The sequence below is a fragment of the Malus domestica genome, chromosome 01 (genome assembly GCF_042453785.1).
Source record: "Malus domestica chromosome 01, GDT2T_hap1".
NCBI classification, from domain to species: Eukaryota; Viridiplantae; Streptophyta; class Magnoliopsida; order Rosales; family Rosaceae; genus Malus; species Malus domestica.
In genome coordinates, this window is record NC_091661.1 from 7,292,137 (window position 1) to 7,307,551 (window position 15,415).

At 37.9% G+C, this 15,415-nt stretch overlaps 2 protein-coding genes across 3 annotated transcripts; one reads left to right on the forward strand and one right to left on the reverse strand.

Annotated features, from left to right (window-relative positions):
- Positions 1-1,783: 1,783 nt before the first annotated feature.
- On the reverse strand, positions 1,784-2,779 carry LOC139194507 (uncharacterized). The gene is made up of 2 exons (XM_070819290.1): positions 2,276-2,779; positions 1,784-2,155 (listed from the first exon to the last, which is right to left on the reverse strand). Exons 1-2 carry the CDS (start codon positions 2,777-2,779, stop codon positions 1,784-1,786), a joined length of 876 nt encoding a protein of 291 aa, XP_070675391.1.
- Positions 2,780-10,536: 7,757 nt separating this feature from the next.
- On the forward strand, positions 10,537-14,439 carry LOC103441766 (uncharacterized). Of its 2 annotated transcripts, none has more exons than XM_070822623.1 (6): positions 10,537-10,671; positions 11,096-11,544; positions 11,779-11,984; positions 12,102-12,333; positions 12,403-12,631; positions 12,989-13,675. In XM_070822623.1, the coding sequence occupies exons 4-6, from the start codon at positions 12,227-12,229 to the stop codon at positions 13,493-13,495; spliced, it is 843 nt and encodes a 280-aa protein (XP_070678724.1). In that variant the 5' UTR covers positions 10,537-10,671; positions 11,096-11,544; positions 11,779-11,984; positions 12,102-12,226; the 3' UTR covers positions 13,496-13,675. The 2 variants fall into 2 exon arrangements, with proteins under 2 accessions (XP_070678724.1, XP_028955462.1); XM_029099629.2 differs by lacking the exon at positions 10,537-10,671 and adding an exon at positions 14,290-14,439 and having other exon boundaries at positions 10,705-11,544; positions 11,866-11,984; positions 12,989-13,486.
- Positions 14,440-15,415: the final 976 nt, after the last annotated feature.

Sequence of the window (15,415 nt, forward strand, 5' to 3'; positions counted from 1 at the left end):
TTCTTTCGTAGACACATCCTAAATGTTCCTGATCATAGGATTGCCAATTGGGCGTTGACAGTCCGTTAAGATCAGTACGTACTATGTCTTCTCTCAGGGAGAGTGACTAGTCTCGAGTCATTGGTGTGTGTGACATCAAGACAAGTACGTAGGTGCTCAATAGAGAATGAGTTCACTGAACGTGATCAACGAAGAGTTCTTATATTCCATGTCACATGAGAACTCATGGTTGGGATAATGCAAAGTAGTCCTTTGACCTGAGGCATCACAGTTGTCTTGTGGTTAAGTCCTTGATCTTTGATTATGTCAAAGTCACCCCCTCGGGGTGTCCACGACATCGTTGGGGTTAAGCCACTTAGCTATGGAGACAAGTGAATGCGCAACAAGGGATCTCTAACCTTCAAACAGTTGAGGGAGAATACTCTATGATATGATTTGGAATCTCTGGCCAGAGTATGAATGAGATTAGGGAATGCGTTCCAAATCACATTCAAGGAAATCATATAAGCACACGAATCACATTGGATAGTAGACATGAATAAATAAACTATCATACCAAACAATGTGGTCAAGAGTATTAGATTAGAGAAGGACCGTATTGCATTTGTAATCCCAAACTGAATAGGTTCTCTATCCTCTTCTGATTAGCTTGGGTAACCATGATATGCTGCTAGGTGTCACTCATGGTTTGTGGAAGCCCTAAACGTGTGTAATCACTAAAGGGAGAATTGAAAATAGTTTCAATTCACAATCGATGTAAAATGGTTTTAATCGCCCACTACCTCGCTAAAAGGAACCTAATGGATCGCACACCATAAAAGGTGGAGATTGAAGATTAAACTGAAATGAGTAAGAATGATTAAATGGTTTAATCATTTATTTATGGCAAGGATTAATTAATATGTTAATTAATCAAACGAATAAGTTCGTTAAAGACCTCGGGATAGTTTTTGACCTTAAGGCCCAATGGGCTTCGAACGTCAAGCCCATTGACTTAAGTTGTATGACAACTTAATGAATAAAGATTCACAAAGGCCCAAAAGCCCAAAAATCCCAAGGTAGGCCGGCCATGTATGATGAATTAGGGTTTTGGTTCTTTAGGTCACTTATTTGAAGGGACTATATAAAGGACTTTATAGCCAAATATTCATTAAGTGATTAAGGGTTTATTTTGGGGGAAAATTGGTGAGAATTGTCTCTCCATTTTCTCTCTAAAGAGGCCAACACCTTGGAGGGTACATCTAGCAATCCTACTACTCCAAGGTCACTCATTTCTTCTACAATCAAACCTTGGTGAAGAGACTTAGAGGTTCCCTATTTTGGGAACTTGGAGAAACCTAATTTTCCATCCAAATCCATGGATCTAAGAAGCAAGGAATGAAGGCCCTATCTCTTTGGGTGATTAGCCTTTGCTTATGCAAAGAGGAATCTACAAAGGTAATAATTTCAACTCACTTTGTTTTGAGTTGATTATTGGTTCACCAATCTACTAGGCTTTGAATTTCATGGTAATGTTTTGTTTTTGAGTGCATGCAAGCATGATTCCGCCTTTAATTGTTAATTGCATGCTATATGATGTTGCTCAAATGAACATGTTTTTCAAAATAAATCCTTCAATTGCGTCGTGTCCGTAGGTTAGTGCATACGAGATTGTCCCAGTCGCCGATCGGAGCGATGTTCGATATGCCCATAAAGCCTCATTTAACTTTAAATGCCACATGCCATGCCTCTCTTTTATTATTTTCTCGAGAATGATGATCAACACTTTGTTACTTGCCTCGGCCTACCCATTTGCTTGTGGATAATATGGTGTAGACTGTTCAAGCTGAATTTTCAAACTTGTCGTATATTCTTTAAACCTCTCAGCTGTAAAGATTGTGCCATTATCAGTTATAATCGTTTCTGGTACGCCGAATCTGGTCACAATGTGTTCTTCCACAAAGTCGCAAGCTTCTTTAGACGTTAGCTCGACATACGATTTTGCTTCGACCCACTTAGTGAAGTAATCGGTTGCTACCAGTATCCATGCGTGCTTGGCAACCCCGGAATATGGTGTGATTTTGCCGATTACGTCCATGGCCCATCCTTTAAACGGCCATGGTTTAGTGACTGAATGTAATGACTCGGCCGGGACCCGTTGTATAGGACCATGAATCTGACAATGTATGCACCCTCATGCGAACTCGATACAATCCTTTAATATTCTTGGCTAAAAATAACTGTGTCGTCGAAACAACCACTGCATTTTACGTCCGGACTGATGAGCTCCGCAAACCCCTTCGTGGACTTCTGTGATTGCTTGAGCACTCTCTTGGGGGCCGAGGCATAGCAGTAATAAACCATCCTCACCCTTTCGGTATAACTCGTTTTGGTACGTGACATAGTTTGTGGCGTGAACTCTTGTCTTGCGACTGTGTTTGCCATTGGGATTGTCAAGATACTGTATAATGGGTTTTCTCCAACCATCCGGTATTGCCTCGACAGCGTAAACTTCTATAAGGTCTTGTCGGTCTAACAACAACGGTAAGGACATGACTCTGGTGCGTATCACATTGTCGCGTCGGAGGACTTGCTGGTTAACCAAGGCCAGGTATAGCTGTCGTAACACGGGTATTTCTCGGCCAAGCTTGCCCCTCAGGAGTTGTGCCCCGGAGGTGATTTGAGCCAACTCGTCCGCAGCGGTATTATGAATCCGGGAAATATGTTCAAATGTAATACCGTCGAAGGATTCGGCCAAGTAGCTGGAAACTATGTGGTAAGGTGCCAGGGTACAACTCATGCATCGAAAAGAACCATTAAGAAGTTGCAAGGAGATTGGAACCAGCCCAAAAAAAGTCCAAACAAAGCCAAAAAGAGGATGAAAAGTTGCTGCAAGTAGAAGAAGAGTTGGACAGAGTCACGGCAAGGGAAGAACACCCATGGTTCGAATTCTATTCCTTCTAACTCTATTCCACCAAATGTGCCTTTCCCTGGCAGGTTTATGCAATCTAGGAAATAAGAGAATGAAAAAGACATTCTAGAGACTTTCAGGAAAGTGCAAGTCAATATCTCGCTTCTTGATGCTATAAAGCAAGTTCCAAAGTACGCTAAGTTTTTAAAGAAGCTTTGTACAACAAAGAAGCGGATTCTGGAGAGAGAGGTGGTACATGTAAGTGAAAATATCTCTGCAGTTTTGCAACGAAAGCTGCCACCTAAATGCAAAGATCTAGATAGTTTCACTATCCCTTGTGTTATTGGTAATACAAGGTTTGAACAAGCTATGCTAGATTTAGGTGCTTCCATTAATGTTATGCCATATTCTATTTATGCATCTATGAATCTAGGAGAGCTTAAAAATGATGGTGTCATTATTCAATTGGCTGATCGATCTAATGCATATCCGAAAGGAGTTTTGGAAGATGATTTGGTGCAGGTAGGCCATTTGATTTTTTCGGCAGATTTTTATGTGCTTGAGATGGAGGATTCAGCCCACTCTCCACCATTGCCAATCTTACTTGGACGACCGTTCATGAATATAGCCCAAACCAAGACTGATGTGGCCAAGGGAGCGTTAACTATGGAGTTTGATGGCGATGTGACTAAATTTAATGTTTCTGAATCTATTAAGAATCTAATGATATTCGTTCTTGTTATGCCATTGATGTGAATAAAAATATAGGGTAGGAATGTTCAACACCTATCAAGATGGATGTATTTAGAGCCACCATTGAAAAAGGAATTGGAGTGGATCACACGGGACAAGCCATTGCCCTCAAAGAACCCAAGGCTGAGAGAACCACCTCTGAAATTATTGACAGTGCTGCTACTTTAAAGTCCTCATCGCAATACATTGGTGAGCCACCTATTCCAATTCCAATTCCCATTTCAACTAATAGGTTGTTACCTTCTTTGGTTCAGGTGCCCAATCAGATTCAAGCTGGTGGGAGAGTTTACATTGACTTTAGGAAGCTCAACATCACAATCAAGAAGGATCACTATGCTCTTCCGTTCATAGATCCAATGCATGGAAGTTTTGAGGAGCATGTCGTGGAGGATGTACCCCTCCATGCCGTGGGCCCTAGTGAAGCTTAAATGGAGGTATTGTCCGGCTGGAAGACGTTAAAGCAAGCGCTTCTTGGGAGGCAACCCATGTGATTCAAATAGAAAGACTTTGGAATCTCCAGGCTCTACAACCAGATTTGCTCTCTTTTACCCTTCTCTTTCTTATTTTTACTTTGCCATGATTGTCTCGTTTTCTAGTTGTCTTTTATTGCTTTCTTGTTTCGTTTTATTTTTGAAACATTGAGGACAATGTTTGGTTTAACTGTTAGGGGGGTACACAGATTGCTTTTCATGACTTATCTTCGAATTTCATCAACTATCACTTCTAATGTTGTTACTCACTGTTTTCAAGTGTTTTAGTGTGTCATAATAACAAAAATTTGAAAAAATTTCGAAAATTTTGAAAAAAAAAATCAGAAAAAAAATGTTTGAAAAAACCAAAAAGAGTCGTTTTGCTTGTTTGTGTCTTAGGGTACCTTCCAACACAATGATGAGGATTTGGTTTTTAATTGCATGACTGTTAAAGAAAGTTACAAACATGGGTGGAAGTTTGATATGCTCTTTGGTTAATACTTAGTTGTAGTTGTCATTAATGAATTCACATGTAATCACAAAGGAAAAAAAAAATCAATTTTTGTAACATGCTTGAAGGAAGGAACTCAAAATCTGTGATATTCTTGCTTTCTAAAGTCGTTGCATGATCTCATTATTTCTTTGCTTGGTTGCTACTTGGAATGCTTTTTCATCATTTTAGTTCCAAATACTAAAACTCATGCCAGTTTCATTCAAAGCTTAAAATTGATTGCATAACAAATAACAAGATGATGTTGTTTAGTTACCACCAGAGCCAAAAAGCCTTATCCCTTGCATATGTATTGTAGGTTTAACCCCTTTGAGCCTTATTTAGCCTATTTTCTTTGTTAGCCTGCATTATCCCTACCTAGCCTAGCATTGGAATATCCATACCCTTGTTCTTAAAGAATAGTGAAGCATGACTTGTTGGGAATTCCTTTTTATCTACGATCTGCAGAGAAATAAGTGTGGGGGAAGGATTTGTTCTTTTGAATCTGGTGAAGTAATGTGTATGTTTTATATTTCAAAGAAAAGTGAAAGTGAAAGTGAAAAAAAAGAGGTTGAAAATAAGTGAGAATGAGTTCACAAGTATTGGTTGTTGAAGAAGGGTCCAAAAATGTGAATCTAACCCTAAAGTTGTATGAATCTCCCCTTTGTGTTTAAAGTTAGATGCTGCAATCAAAAGTTGAATTCTAAGTGTTGATTTCATTACTTTGTTTACTATCACTTTAAGAACCTTTGTTTATCCTTAACCATTCTTTTGTTAGCCAATACATTAGCCCCATTACAACCCTTCGACTTTTATCTTGATTGTTATGTGTTCAATATGTGGAGTTTGGAATTGGTACGAGCATATGGAATCCCTAGTTCTTACTTCTAAGTAGTGGCATTTCGTTCATGAGATCATATACATGTTATATTAATAATTCCAGAAAGTGCCTTCTTTGTTATAACGTATGTGAGTGCTAGTCTACATTTTTACATCAATCTTTTCACATATACTTAGTATAAGAAGTGTAGTCAGAAAATCTGTTGAAAATAGAGAGTATATCCGGTGAGGAATTGAGGTCCAATTGGCAAAGATGACAATAAATGGCTAAATGGAGCAATTTGGAGCAGTTTTGGACTTGGATTGGATAGCATGCGTATGGAGCATAATGGATGGATGTTTTTGGTGACAAATGATGCTAAAAATGTGCTACAAATCTGGAAAAATTAAATTAAGGCTTGCAAGACAAGGAATCAGCTGAAAACAAGGAAACCTTATCCAAACTTACCTTATCTTATCCAGTCCTGTTTTACCTCAACCTTATCTTATCTTATCTTATCATATCATAATCCTACCTTATCTCTAACTACAAGGGGGGTTCCTTATCACATTCAACCACTTAATTTGATTTAAGGAGTCCTAAAACACTGCAAACAACTCAATCCTTTTCCACCACAAAGTAGGTCGTGCCCTAGCCCTATAAATACAAGTTATTGCCGCAGCTTTCAGGAGGAGTTTTTAGAGAGAAAATTGGTGAGAGTGTCACAGCTTTCTGGATGAGAAAAGGAGATTTAGAGTCATGCTTGCAAGGAGAATAAGAGCCAATTCTGCCATCTAGAGGAGGAGCTGAATCTGCCATTGCTGGAGTGTCTCAGAGTTCTTTCTATCCTTATTTGATTTCAATGTTTAATTTAGATTGTTTTTATTTAGTTATGACGAACATGCGTAACTAAATTTCTTTTTAGCTAGAGGTGAATTCAAGGCCATGATCACATGTTTTGTATGAATTGATTACATCCAGTTATTGTTTCATAAACAGTGAATGCAATTTACTTATCTGTTTTATTAAGAACTTGTTCTTGTGTGTTGATTAAGGGTGCACACTTAGTTTGCATGCAGGGATTTGATGCTAGAATATAAGGGAACTTCACCTAATCGTTATGAACTTATATTTACAAGTAGTAAAAGTCACTAGTCATGATTGTGTTAAGTAAATTCCTAGCAGGAGTATCATGCAGTTCATAGTTATGAATGTCTTATCAATGCTTATGATTTTCACAAAACTTAATTATCTTTGATATGTATCTCTATCATGCAGTTCATATAGGGAACTTGATAAGAATAATTTGGTTGCGTTGCTAAGTCCAATTCAATGAATTTAGGAAAATCTGAAAGTTTATTTGTGCTTTTCATGATTAATTTGGGGCATTGTCATTCATGGTTTATAGGAATAATAACTGGAAATCGATTTGTATGCATATGTTTCATGTGTGGAGAAGAATCCTCTAGCTAGCCCTTCACCCAATTTTCGTACCAAACTTAATTTGTTTCTTCAATTTACTTGTTTGAAGTTAGAATTCGTCCAAAAACCTCCCCCCCCTTATGTTTAGTGTCAGTTTAGCTTAGTTTTCAGTTTTTAAGTCTAATTAGTGTTGATTAACATCCCTTCTAATCCCTGCCTAGAACGATCCCTACTTGCTCATACTACAACTATCTTAATAGGGTTTAATTTGTGTGTTAGTTTCTGCCACATCACAGATAAGTGGCGAAGGAGGTTCTAAGATAAAGTTCTTCTAATAATGACAAAATGCCCATAGAAACCAGTGCGCCTCCAGTCTTCCAGCTCTTTGGGTGGGCTGACCATCACCTCACAGAGTGCCTCATCCTATTCATCTACCCTAAGAATTTCAAAGACTGAAGCAGGTATGCCCTTCCGATTTGATTTCCCCCTCGATTGCTGCGATCAAAAGACTTAGTTTTAGGGCCACGATGGTTGAAATTTGTAAGGTGGAGTGGGCGGCTATTCTTAGGACTATAGACGAGTTTTTGCTTCTTTGTAGAAGGGTGTTCTTTAGTAGTCGAGGGAGAAGTCACACACACAGAGGTCGGCTCAACACTTAATTTGTTAGGCTAGGAATGGGACGGGCTTAGGTCACCAGTCATAGATAAGTCATTGCCAGAAGGAAAACAATCCTTAAGAGAAAAGTTTGTTGGAACGGCCAGTAAGCTGTCCGAGGCCAGTAAAAGCCCATCCACATTATCAAAGGCCAAAAACTTTGGATAAAGAAAGCCCATTCACTGCAATAGATAGTGTGTCATTAGGTATCATTTGGTATGCAAACGGGACGGGAAGAAACGGAATGGGACGGGATGAAACGGAGAGGGAGCAAAGATGCCCTCGGATGAAAACAAGGAGGAAGAAGAAGGAGACGGAGATGTTATAATTTTGTGTTTCACGGATGTGGAACGAGTTGTTCTAGGAGGGTGAGGCGGAATGAAAATTCACCCAAAATTTGTCCCATGGAAGAGCGTTCCACCCGTTTTAGGCGCACCAAACGTGAGACGGAACACCTCGTCCCACTTCGTTCCGTCTCATCCCATGTACCAAATGGTACCTTAGAGAATTGGTCCCAAAACTATCAAGATGCCACATGTGTCCATAGTCAAGCAAGGTGAGGCCATGTGTTGTTTTGGTCCCCTTAACACCATACCCCTTGCTCACAGGTGTCTGCAATATCACAAGTGGCAGTTGTAGGCGGCATGAAATTTGCAGGAAATGTTATGTCCCTATGGACAACAAGTGTCAGGTCCGTATGTGTGTTGCTAGTAGGGATGGGCAAATACCCATCGGTTATGGGTAACCACGGTTATCCACCCATTTAAATTTCGCGGTTACGGTTATGTGTAACCGTTTAGATAATTAAATGGTTATGGGTATAACCGTTTACCCGTAAAATTTAAATGGGCGGTTATGGGTATTAACAACGGTTGTAACGATTACCCGTTTATTTTAATAGATATATAAAATTTAAAAAAAAAAACAAAAAACCTAATCCGTAAGATTTTAAATTTCTGTTTCTCTTAACGTTGCATTGAGGAATCTGACTGGTATAGATTTGACATTTTGGGCTATAATGGTGATGTGCATCAAAGTAGCTACGTGATGAATCTGACTGGTTGTTTAATTCACTTTTAAATTGCTGCCATGGGAACTAGTTGTGGACCTGTGGTACGAATATGATGTATAATCTGAGGTCACATTCACTAGTTATACCTTACTTAATGCGTTCTCTTCTAGCTATCATTTTTTATCCTTCATACGTATTTCCTCCTATATGCCAACACCTCTAGTTAAAAACATTTCTTTTGGGATACTAATTCAATTTATACATTTCTTTTGTAGGCCTCTTTTGGTGACAACGAGTCGATGAGACTTTGTGATTGAATGTGCTTAAAGCATTAGTGTTCGAAAGTGTTTAGTTTTGAAATATTTTGGAGCTTTGAATCATCTAGTATTCAAGATAATGACTACCTTGAGTTTTTTAGAAGCTTTACTTTGTAATCATATGGATGTTATAATTGAATACTTGCTTGGGTATGGAAGAAAAATATGTCAAAAATACATGAATTTTCTTTCCAATATGTTTGCTTAAGTAATGAGAGGTATTTTGTTAGTAAAAAATCAATTATTAGCAAATATATTATATTACCTTGATTGATTAAAACTATCGTTCGTCTTTATTATTTCAATTATTAGAGTTGTATACAGTTACGGTTAAAAAAATATGTAAATAGGCTCAAAAAAGGGTAAATGGGTTAAAAAAAAAGATAAACGGGTAAACGGGTATGGATAAACTGGTATACGGTTACGGTTAAATGGGTACGTGGTTATAGGTATGGTTAACCGTTTATAAATGGTTATGGGTATGGGTATAACCGTTTAGGCAATTACCCAATGGGTAAATGATTATGCGGGTGCGAGTATAAATGGTTATGGGTAAATAACAGCGGTTACTCGTCCGTCATAACCATTGCCCATCCCTAGTTGCTAGCACTGACCATGGAACACGTGGCAGAGGATCCCATGTCCCGTCTCCTTCCCAGAAACTCGTTGGCCGGGTGTTCCCAGCCTTCATCTGGTAGGCCGTAAAACCCTCAGTGAAGGCTTTTATTTGATGAAATAAGTTACCATAACAAGTTCTCTAATATATATATATATATATAGAATGGAGGGAAAATTCCAATGTATAGAGAGAAAACTAGCGTTTTCTTCTCAACATGTAGCAATGGAAGTCTTCACCCTACCTGCACGTTTGCAGGTTTACATTTTTGTTTTTCTTTTCTATACCTCAGGTTTTATTCTATTTTAATTTTAAATTTTAATTTATTTTTTTCAAGTTACAATACACATTATCCTCCATGTCACTTAATTATTAAAACAATTGACATCACTCTTAATTAGGACCCTTGAATGTTACCAGATCTAAAAGCTAGGAAAGAGCGTAAAAATATTTGTGAAAAAGTTTGTCCATTGTTCCTAACCCTTCAAACCAAGGGTAAAATGCCATAAATAGACTATATTTCACACTTCTAAGAGTATCCAAATATATACTCCACTTGAATTTGCAAAGTACTAAATGCATATAACTTACCATAAAATAATACGCGGATCACTGTATCATCATACAGACATAAAAAGAAGTGAGACTTGAATGGACACGTTATAAATTAGCAGATTGTTTGAGTCTTAATAACAAGAGAGTCACATTGATGAAATCTTAAAATATAAGAACTAATTCACTATTACGGATCTGTAAGTGGGGAGAAAGACTTATGTGACACTATACACCGCCACGATGGGATCCTATACTAATGAAATAAAGACATGTGTAAGTTTTTACCCATATGCTCTTTTTTATTGACATTGATTAACATGTGACGATATACTAGTGTCATGTGAATTGCTTCGTAGACGAGCGGTGATAAGTTTGACTCTTGTAAAACTAAAAACTAGCGTTTTATTTATCTTTCAAACGGGGCCTTAATTAACCCAAAACGGAAATGAAAACGGAAATGAAAGCAAGACCAGTTAGCAGAAGCGCCCAACACGAAGTGCTTTACTAGGCCTACTTGAACACAAAACGTGATGCCCCGTAAATAATTGAATGGGTACGCTTTATGGCGGCAATAGATATATATATATATAGGTCGGGGCCCACTCAATCTCAAACAGAGCTTTCTGAATTCCAGATTTATTCCCGCCAAACTCACTCTCTCTCTCGATTAAGGTACGCTTCTCTCTCTTCTAAATTATAGTTAAGTGATAGATCCAAGAGCTATATATGGTTACAGATTCATTTGTGTATTTTATTCTCTATATTTGGGTTTCGATTACTAGAAATTAGGGCACAATATTGCATTCAGAATCGTTGAATTTACTTTCATGTGTTTAAATGGGTATTGCTCGAAACCCTAGATCCTGGAATTACCGGGATTCACATTCTTGATATGTAATTCTGGCAAAGGGTTGGTTGAGCTTCAAATATTAAATCTCAAATTCTCAAGGAGCAAGGTCAAATTCGTTTAATTTAACCCGGAGAATTCTCAAATTTTCGAAATTGGATTGTCAATTTGGAAGAGTTGAACTGACGAGAGTGTGGTGCAGAATTTTAACTGGCTGGTCATTTGTGTTTCGGGTTTTGTTTTGCTCAGGTTATTATGAAATCTATGTTTTGGGTAGAAAATTGCTGGAAACAATTTGGATAATATGTGTGAGAAAGGGCAGTGTAGCTTTCGTGTTATTCAAACGATATAGTCTCTTGTTTCATATGGAAGAAAACGAGAAACGGAAAATTACAAAAAGTTGGAATACTCCTGGTGTGATAAAAATATGTATATTTTTTTGCTTACACCAGTTAATTAGTTCTTTCTTGGTATCCTATTTTGTTGAAGCCCGAAAAGATGCATTATTGTCTTACTTACGAGAGGGACCGTGTGACAGTAGGCTAAAGATCGGTGAAGCCAAACCAGCATGAAAGCTTCTAGAGAAACAAACAGGAAGGTGATCAAGATTCCTGTAGAGGGAAGAGCACGTATAGGAAGTACCATGAGAGAACAGAGATTTACAGGGAGAACTACCCGAGTCTGCCACAAAGCAACAGGTTGGAAATCTCATCTGAGTATTATGCTTGAATGCTTTTAACTTCAACCATTAATTCTTGTATTTTCTTGCACGTACTAGTTTTGCCACATTATATTAGCTTACCAAGTAATTCTAGACAGATCTCTTCCGATTTGATTAGCCTGTTCATTTCCTGAGCTGTTATGGACATTGAATTTTTAGTTGCCCCGATCTTGGGCATTCCTTTAAGTTAGTCGCATCTTATATTTCTTAGGGCAAGGTGGCAATTTCTTGGTTGAAATGGACGAGAATCCCGAAGGCATGTGTCTGGAGCTTCCTGACATAGGTGTGCCCTTTTTAGGAACAATAAAGAGACTGCCTGTTCTTGAGTGTTATCAAGGGCAAAAACTTCTTCCGCAGTCAAAGATCAAGTTGCAGCTTTTCCCTGTAAATGAAGCCACCCGCATAGGATTGGAAAAGGTAGATCATAAATCATGAAGATTTGAAAAATTAGAACAGCACTATGTATTTGCAAGCTAGAAAGTTTGTCGCTTTAATTTCTAACTTTCTTTTCTTTTATGTCATTTTCTTTCTTAGGATGGACATCATCCATATTTAGAACTCATTCTTAGACCACGGAAGAAGATTACTTCTGTACTAAAGCACCTTAATGATAAGTGGGGCAGATCAAGCATTGCTTTTGAGTTCTATTCCCATATAAGATGCCCGACAGTATGTCTAGTAACAGAAGATGGACACTGAATGATGGCAATATTAGTGCCGGAGCGGTCTATGCAGCTTTTGGAAGCCCTGCAGTTTTTCGCTTAAGGTATAATTCTTCCTCTATTTTCTTTACTCAACGTGTTATTAATTTTTCTGACTTCATATGCTACTTAAGGTATGGCTGGTTCTCTACTGAACCTAAAACTGCTTATCAACCTTCTACATCAGCTAATGACTTACGATCTGAAGGCGAGCAGAGATGTAGAAGCCCCGCAACAGAGAATGTTATTGATGAATTATGGAAACATACTGCTTTAGCAACAAAAGATTTCAAATCAAATGATGCAAGTGAAACAATAAATGCAGATACTGAGAAGATTTCTACTGGAGCTGTTGATCCCAGGGTAAAATTTTCTGCTGCTTCTTTCTCTGTTTATTTGATTGTTCTTTATTCACATGTGTGTGTGCGCGCTCACACACCTTTAGTGGGTTAAGCTTAAATTTACTTGTATGAGTTTGAATTTTCGTTGTTTCTGGTGACTGTGACTTTAATGAATTGCGTTAAGCTGGGAATGCAATATATAGACGTGATGAAATGTCGGATTGAGAATACAAGCGTTGATAAATATTCTTTCCTTTGTTTTTCAAAATTTAAAAGCAGAGATGGAAAATTTGTTGGGTAGACATTTTGAAGATTTACGCAACATGTTTCTTTCATGGGTTTTAATGATTGTATGAAGTTTCTCTCTTATTGTAATTAGGACAATATTCAGAGGAGGATGGGTAACCATGCTCAGGAACCACTTTTGATTGACAGTGTAACTAATATAAGCGTTGGAGGCCTACTTTCTGAAGCATCCTTACAGGCCAAGTTCAATAGCAGTAAAGAAAAACAAATTGGGAAAAATGAAGGCTTTTATCCTACTGAAATAAAAAATGATTCAAAGTCATTTGTGTCGTGGGATTGTCCATCTATGAGCATTGGTGGCCTCCTGTCTGAAGCATCCTTGCAGGGCAAGCTCAATGGATCTGATGCACAACCAGTTGAGAGCAATGCAGGCTTGCCACCAACTCAAGGTCAAAGGCCATCCACTCATGACTCATGCTTATCTATTTTTGACGCCAAAGAAACGTGCCGTGCATTTCCTTCTCAAAAGTTCTCTTCGTCGGGAAAAGATGTTCTGGGGTTTGGTGGAAGTCGTGGATGTTTCAACCAGAATCCTGTTTCTAAACTATTCAAGTTCCCTGATGAAGCCAAGGTTTGCTGAGTTCTAATAGTTCATTTCATTCTGTTATTGCAACTGTGCTGTTTAACCAGTTGTGGCTTCCGTCTCGTTTAAATAACTATGATTTGAATACCAGATTTTGGATTGGTATGACAATAGATCGTCCTATTCTATAAATATTACAATTTGGATGTTAAATAAATATGAAATTGTTTTAATTGGTAGTCAGAACTTGTCTTGAATGAACTGTGCTGAATCTCTAGTATATTGAAGTGTTGAAAGTTTCGGAATGTCTCGACATTGAAGGGTGTTATAACCTTTGATGTGTTGGTTAACTGAGTTATCAAATTTCTCCGTCGTTTACTTTTTTATATTGTTAAGACTTAAAGAACCTTAATCAGCTGTTTGGTTTGGTAGACCTTTCTAAATTTTACTGATCAGAACAAGACTAACATCAACAGATTGCTTGGGTTTTTTTTAGGGATGTGCTGTCCACACACCCCTTTTTACTTCATACGCACCCACTTAATTTGCGGCCATCGGGTCAACTAAATTAAAGAAGATCAAAAGACATAAACTAACAAGGGGTGTGTGAGAAGTAAAAAATGGTGTGTGGATAGCAGACCCCTTTTTTTAATCTGTGTAAGACTATATGGTGAGGCAATTTTAGGCTACATAATTCTCACTAGTATCTTACCAAAGTAATTAGTATAAAGGCTTTGTCAAGATTTTAAACAGCATGTAGCTGTGTTCCTTGCCGGGGGATATGGACTCGCTTGGCCCTTTCAAGCCGTTGAAGTAAAACAAGAAGAATCTCAGTCGGATGTTTATTGCAGGCTAACAGTGTTACTGAGCTTCCGCAAGACCAGCGTGGTTGTCAGGAATCAGATACAGCTCTCATGATTTGTTCGCAAGTGAACAACGAAGTGATTGTTGCTTGTTTTGAAGTTTGTGAAATTGAAAATAGCTGATGGTTGTAATTTTACTCCTTGGGACACAGAGCGATTCCTTGGGGCCGTTTGATCTTGGCCTCCCTGTCTCTCGGAAGCTGATCACCGGAGAGAGTGCAAGCAGCATCAGTGGATTTGTGAAGTAGCAGAATACTCAGATCAATACTTTGGTACAGTTCTGGAAGTTTGCTAAATTTATTTGCTTTCACACTTCTTATTTTCATTTTTTTCCTATATTAGCGCGAACGACTTTATTCGAGCTCGACTTGGGAAAATGAATTTTCGATGACTTCATTTGCCGCCGAAAGCACTTTTAGATAACCAAATGAGCTTCTGATAATGTGAAAGATTCTTTTTTTTTTTTTTTTTTTCCTATGGAGAAACGGTTAAATGTTTTGTTCTAGCAAGCACTTGGATTTTTGTTAAAAATTTTGGGACCATTTGGAAATACTTCTCTATAAAGCACTTTTGCTCGTCAAAGCTTTGACTTAAAAAGTGCATGTCAAAATTTTTAATAGGGTAAATCGTCAAAATAGTCTCTGAGATTTGCATAACTCATCACTTTCGTCCCTGAGATTCCAAATCGATAAAAGTGGTTCCTGAAATTGTCCACCATCCATCATTTTGGTCATTCAGTTAAAAACTCCATTAAGTGTCCCGGAAGTTTGGGTAATTTTCAAAACTTCGTAACTTAATCGTTTATTAACCAAATTCGACTTATAATATATCAAAATGAAGATAGGAAAGTGTAGAATAAGATTATACCTATTTCAAAGCCCAATGGTTGCCGGAGATGGCCGGAAAATAGCCTCAAAGTTGATTGGTCCGAGTGACTTGAAAACTCGCCGGAAACTGGGTAAACTTTAAACATTCATAACTTCTTTAATACTCAACGAAATCAAGTAATTCAAAAACGAAAATCATACTTCTCCACGAGACAAAGAGAATGATACCTTTTTTTATGGTTAACTCGCTGTGGTTTGGCTGGAAAACGGCTTGAAAGTGGCTAACT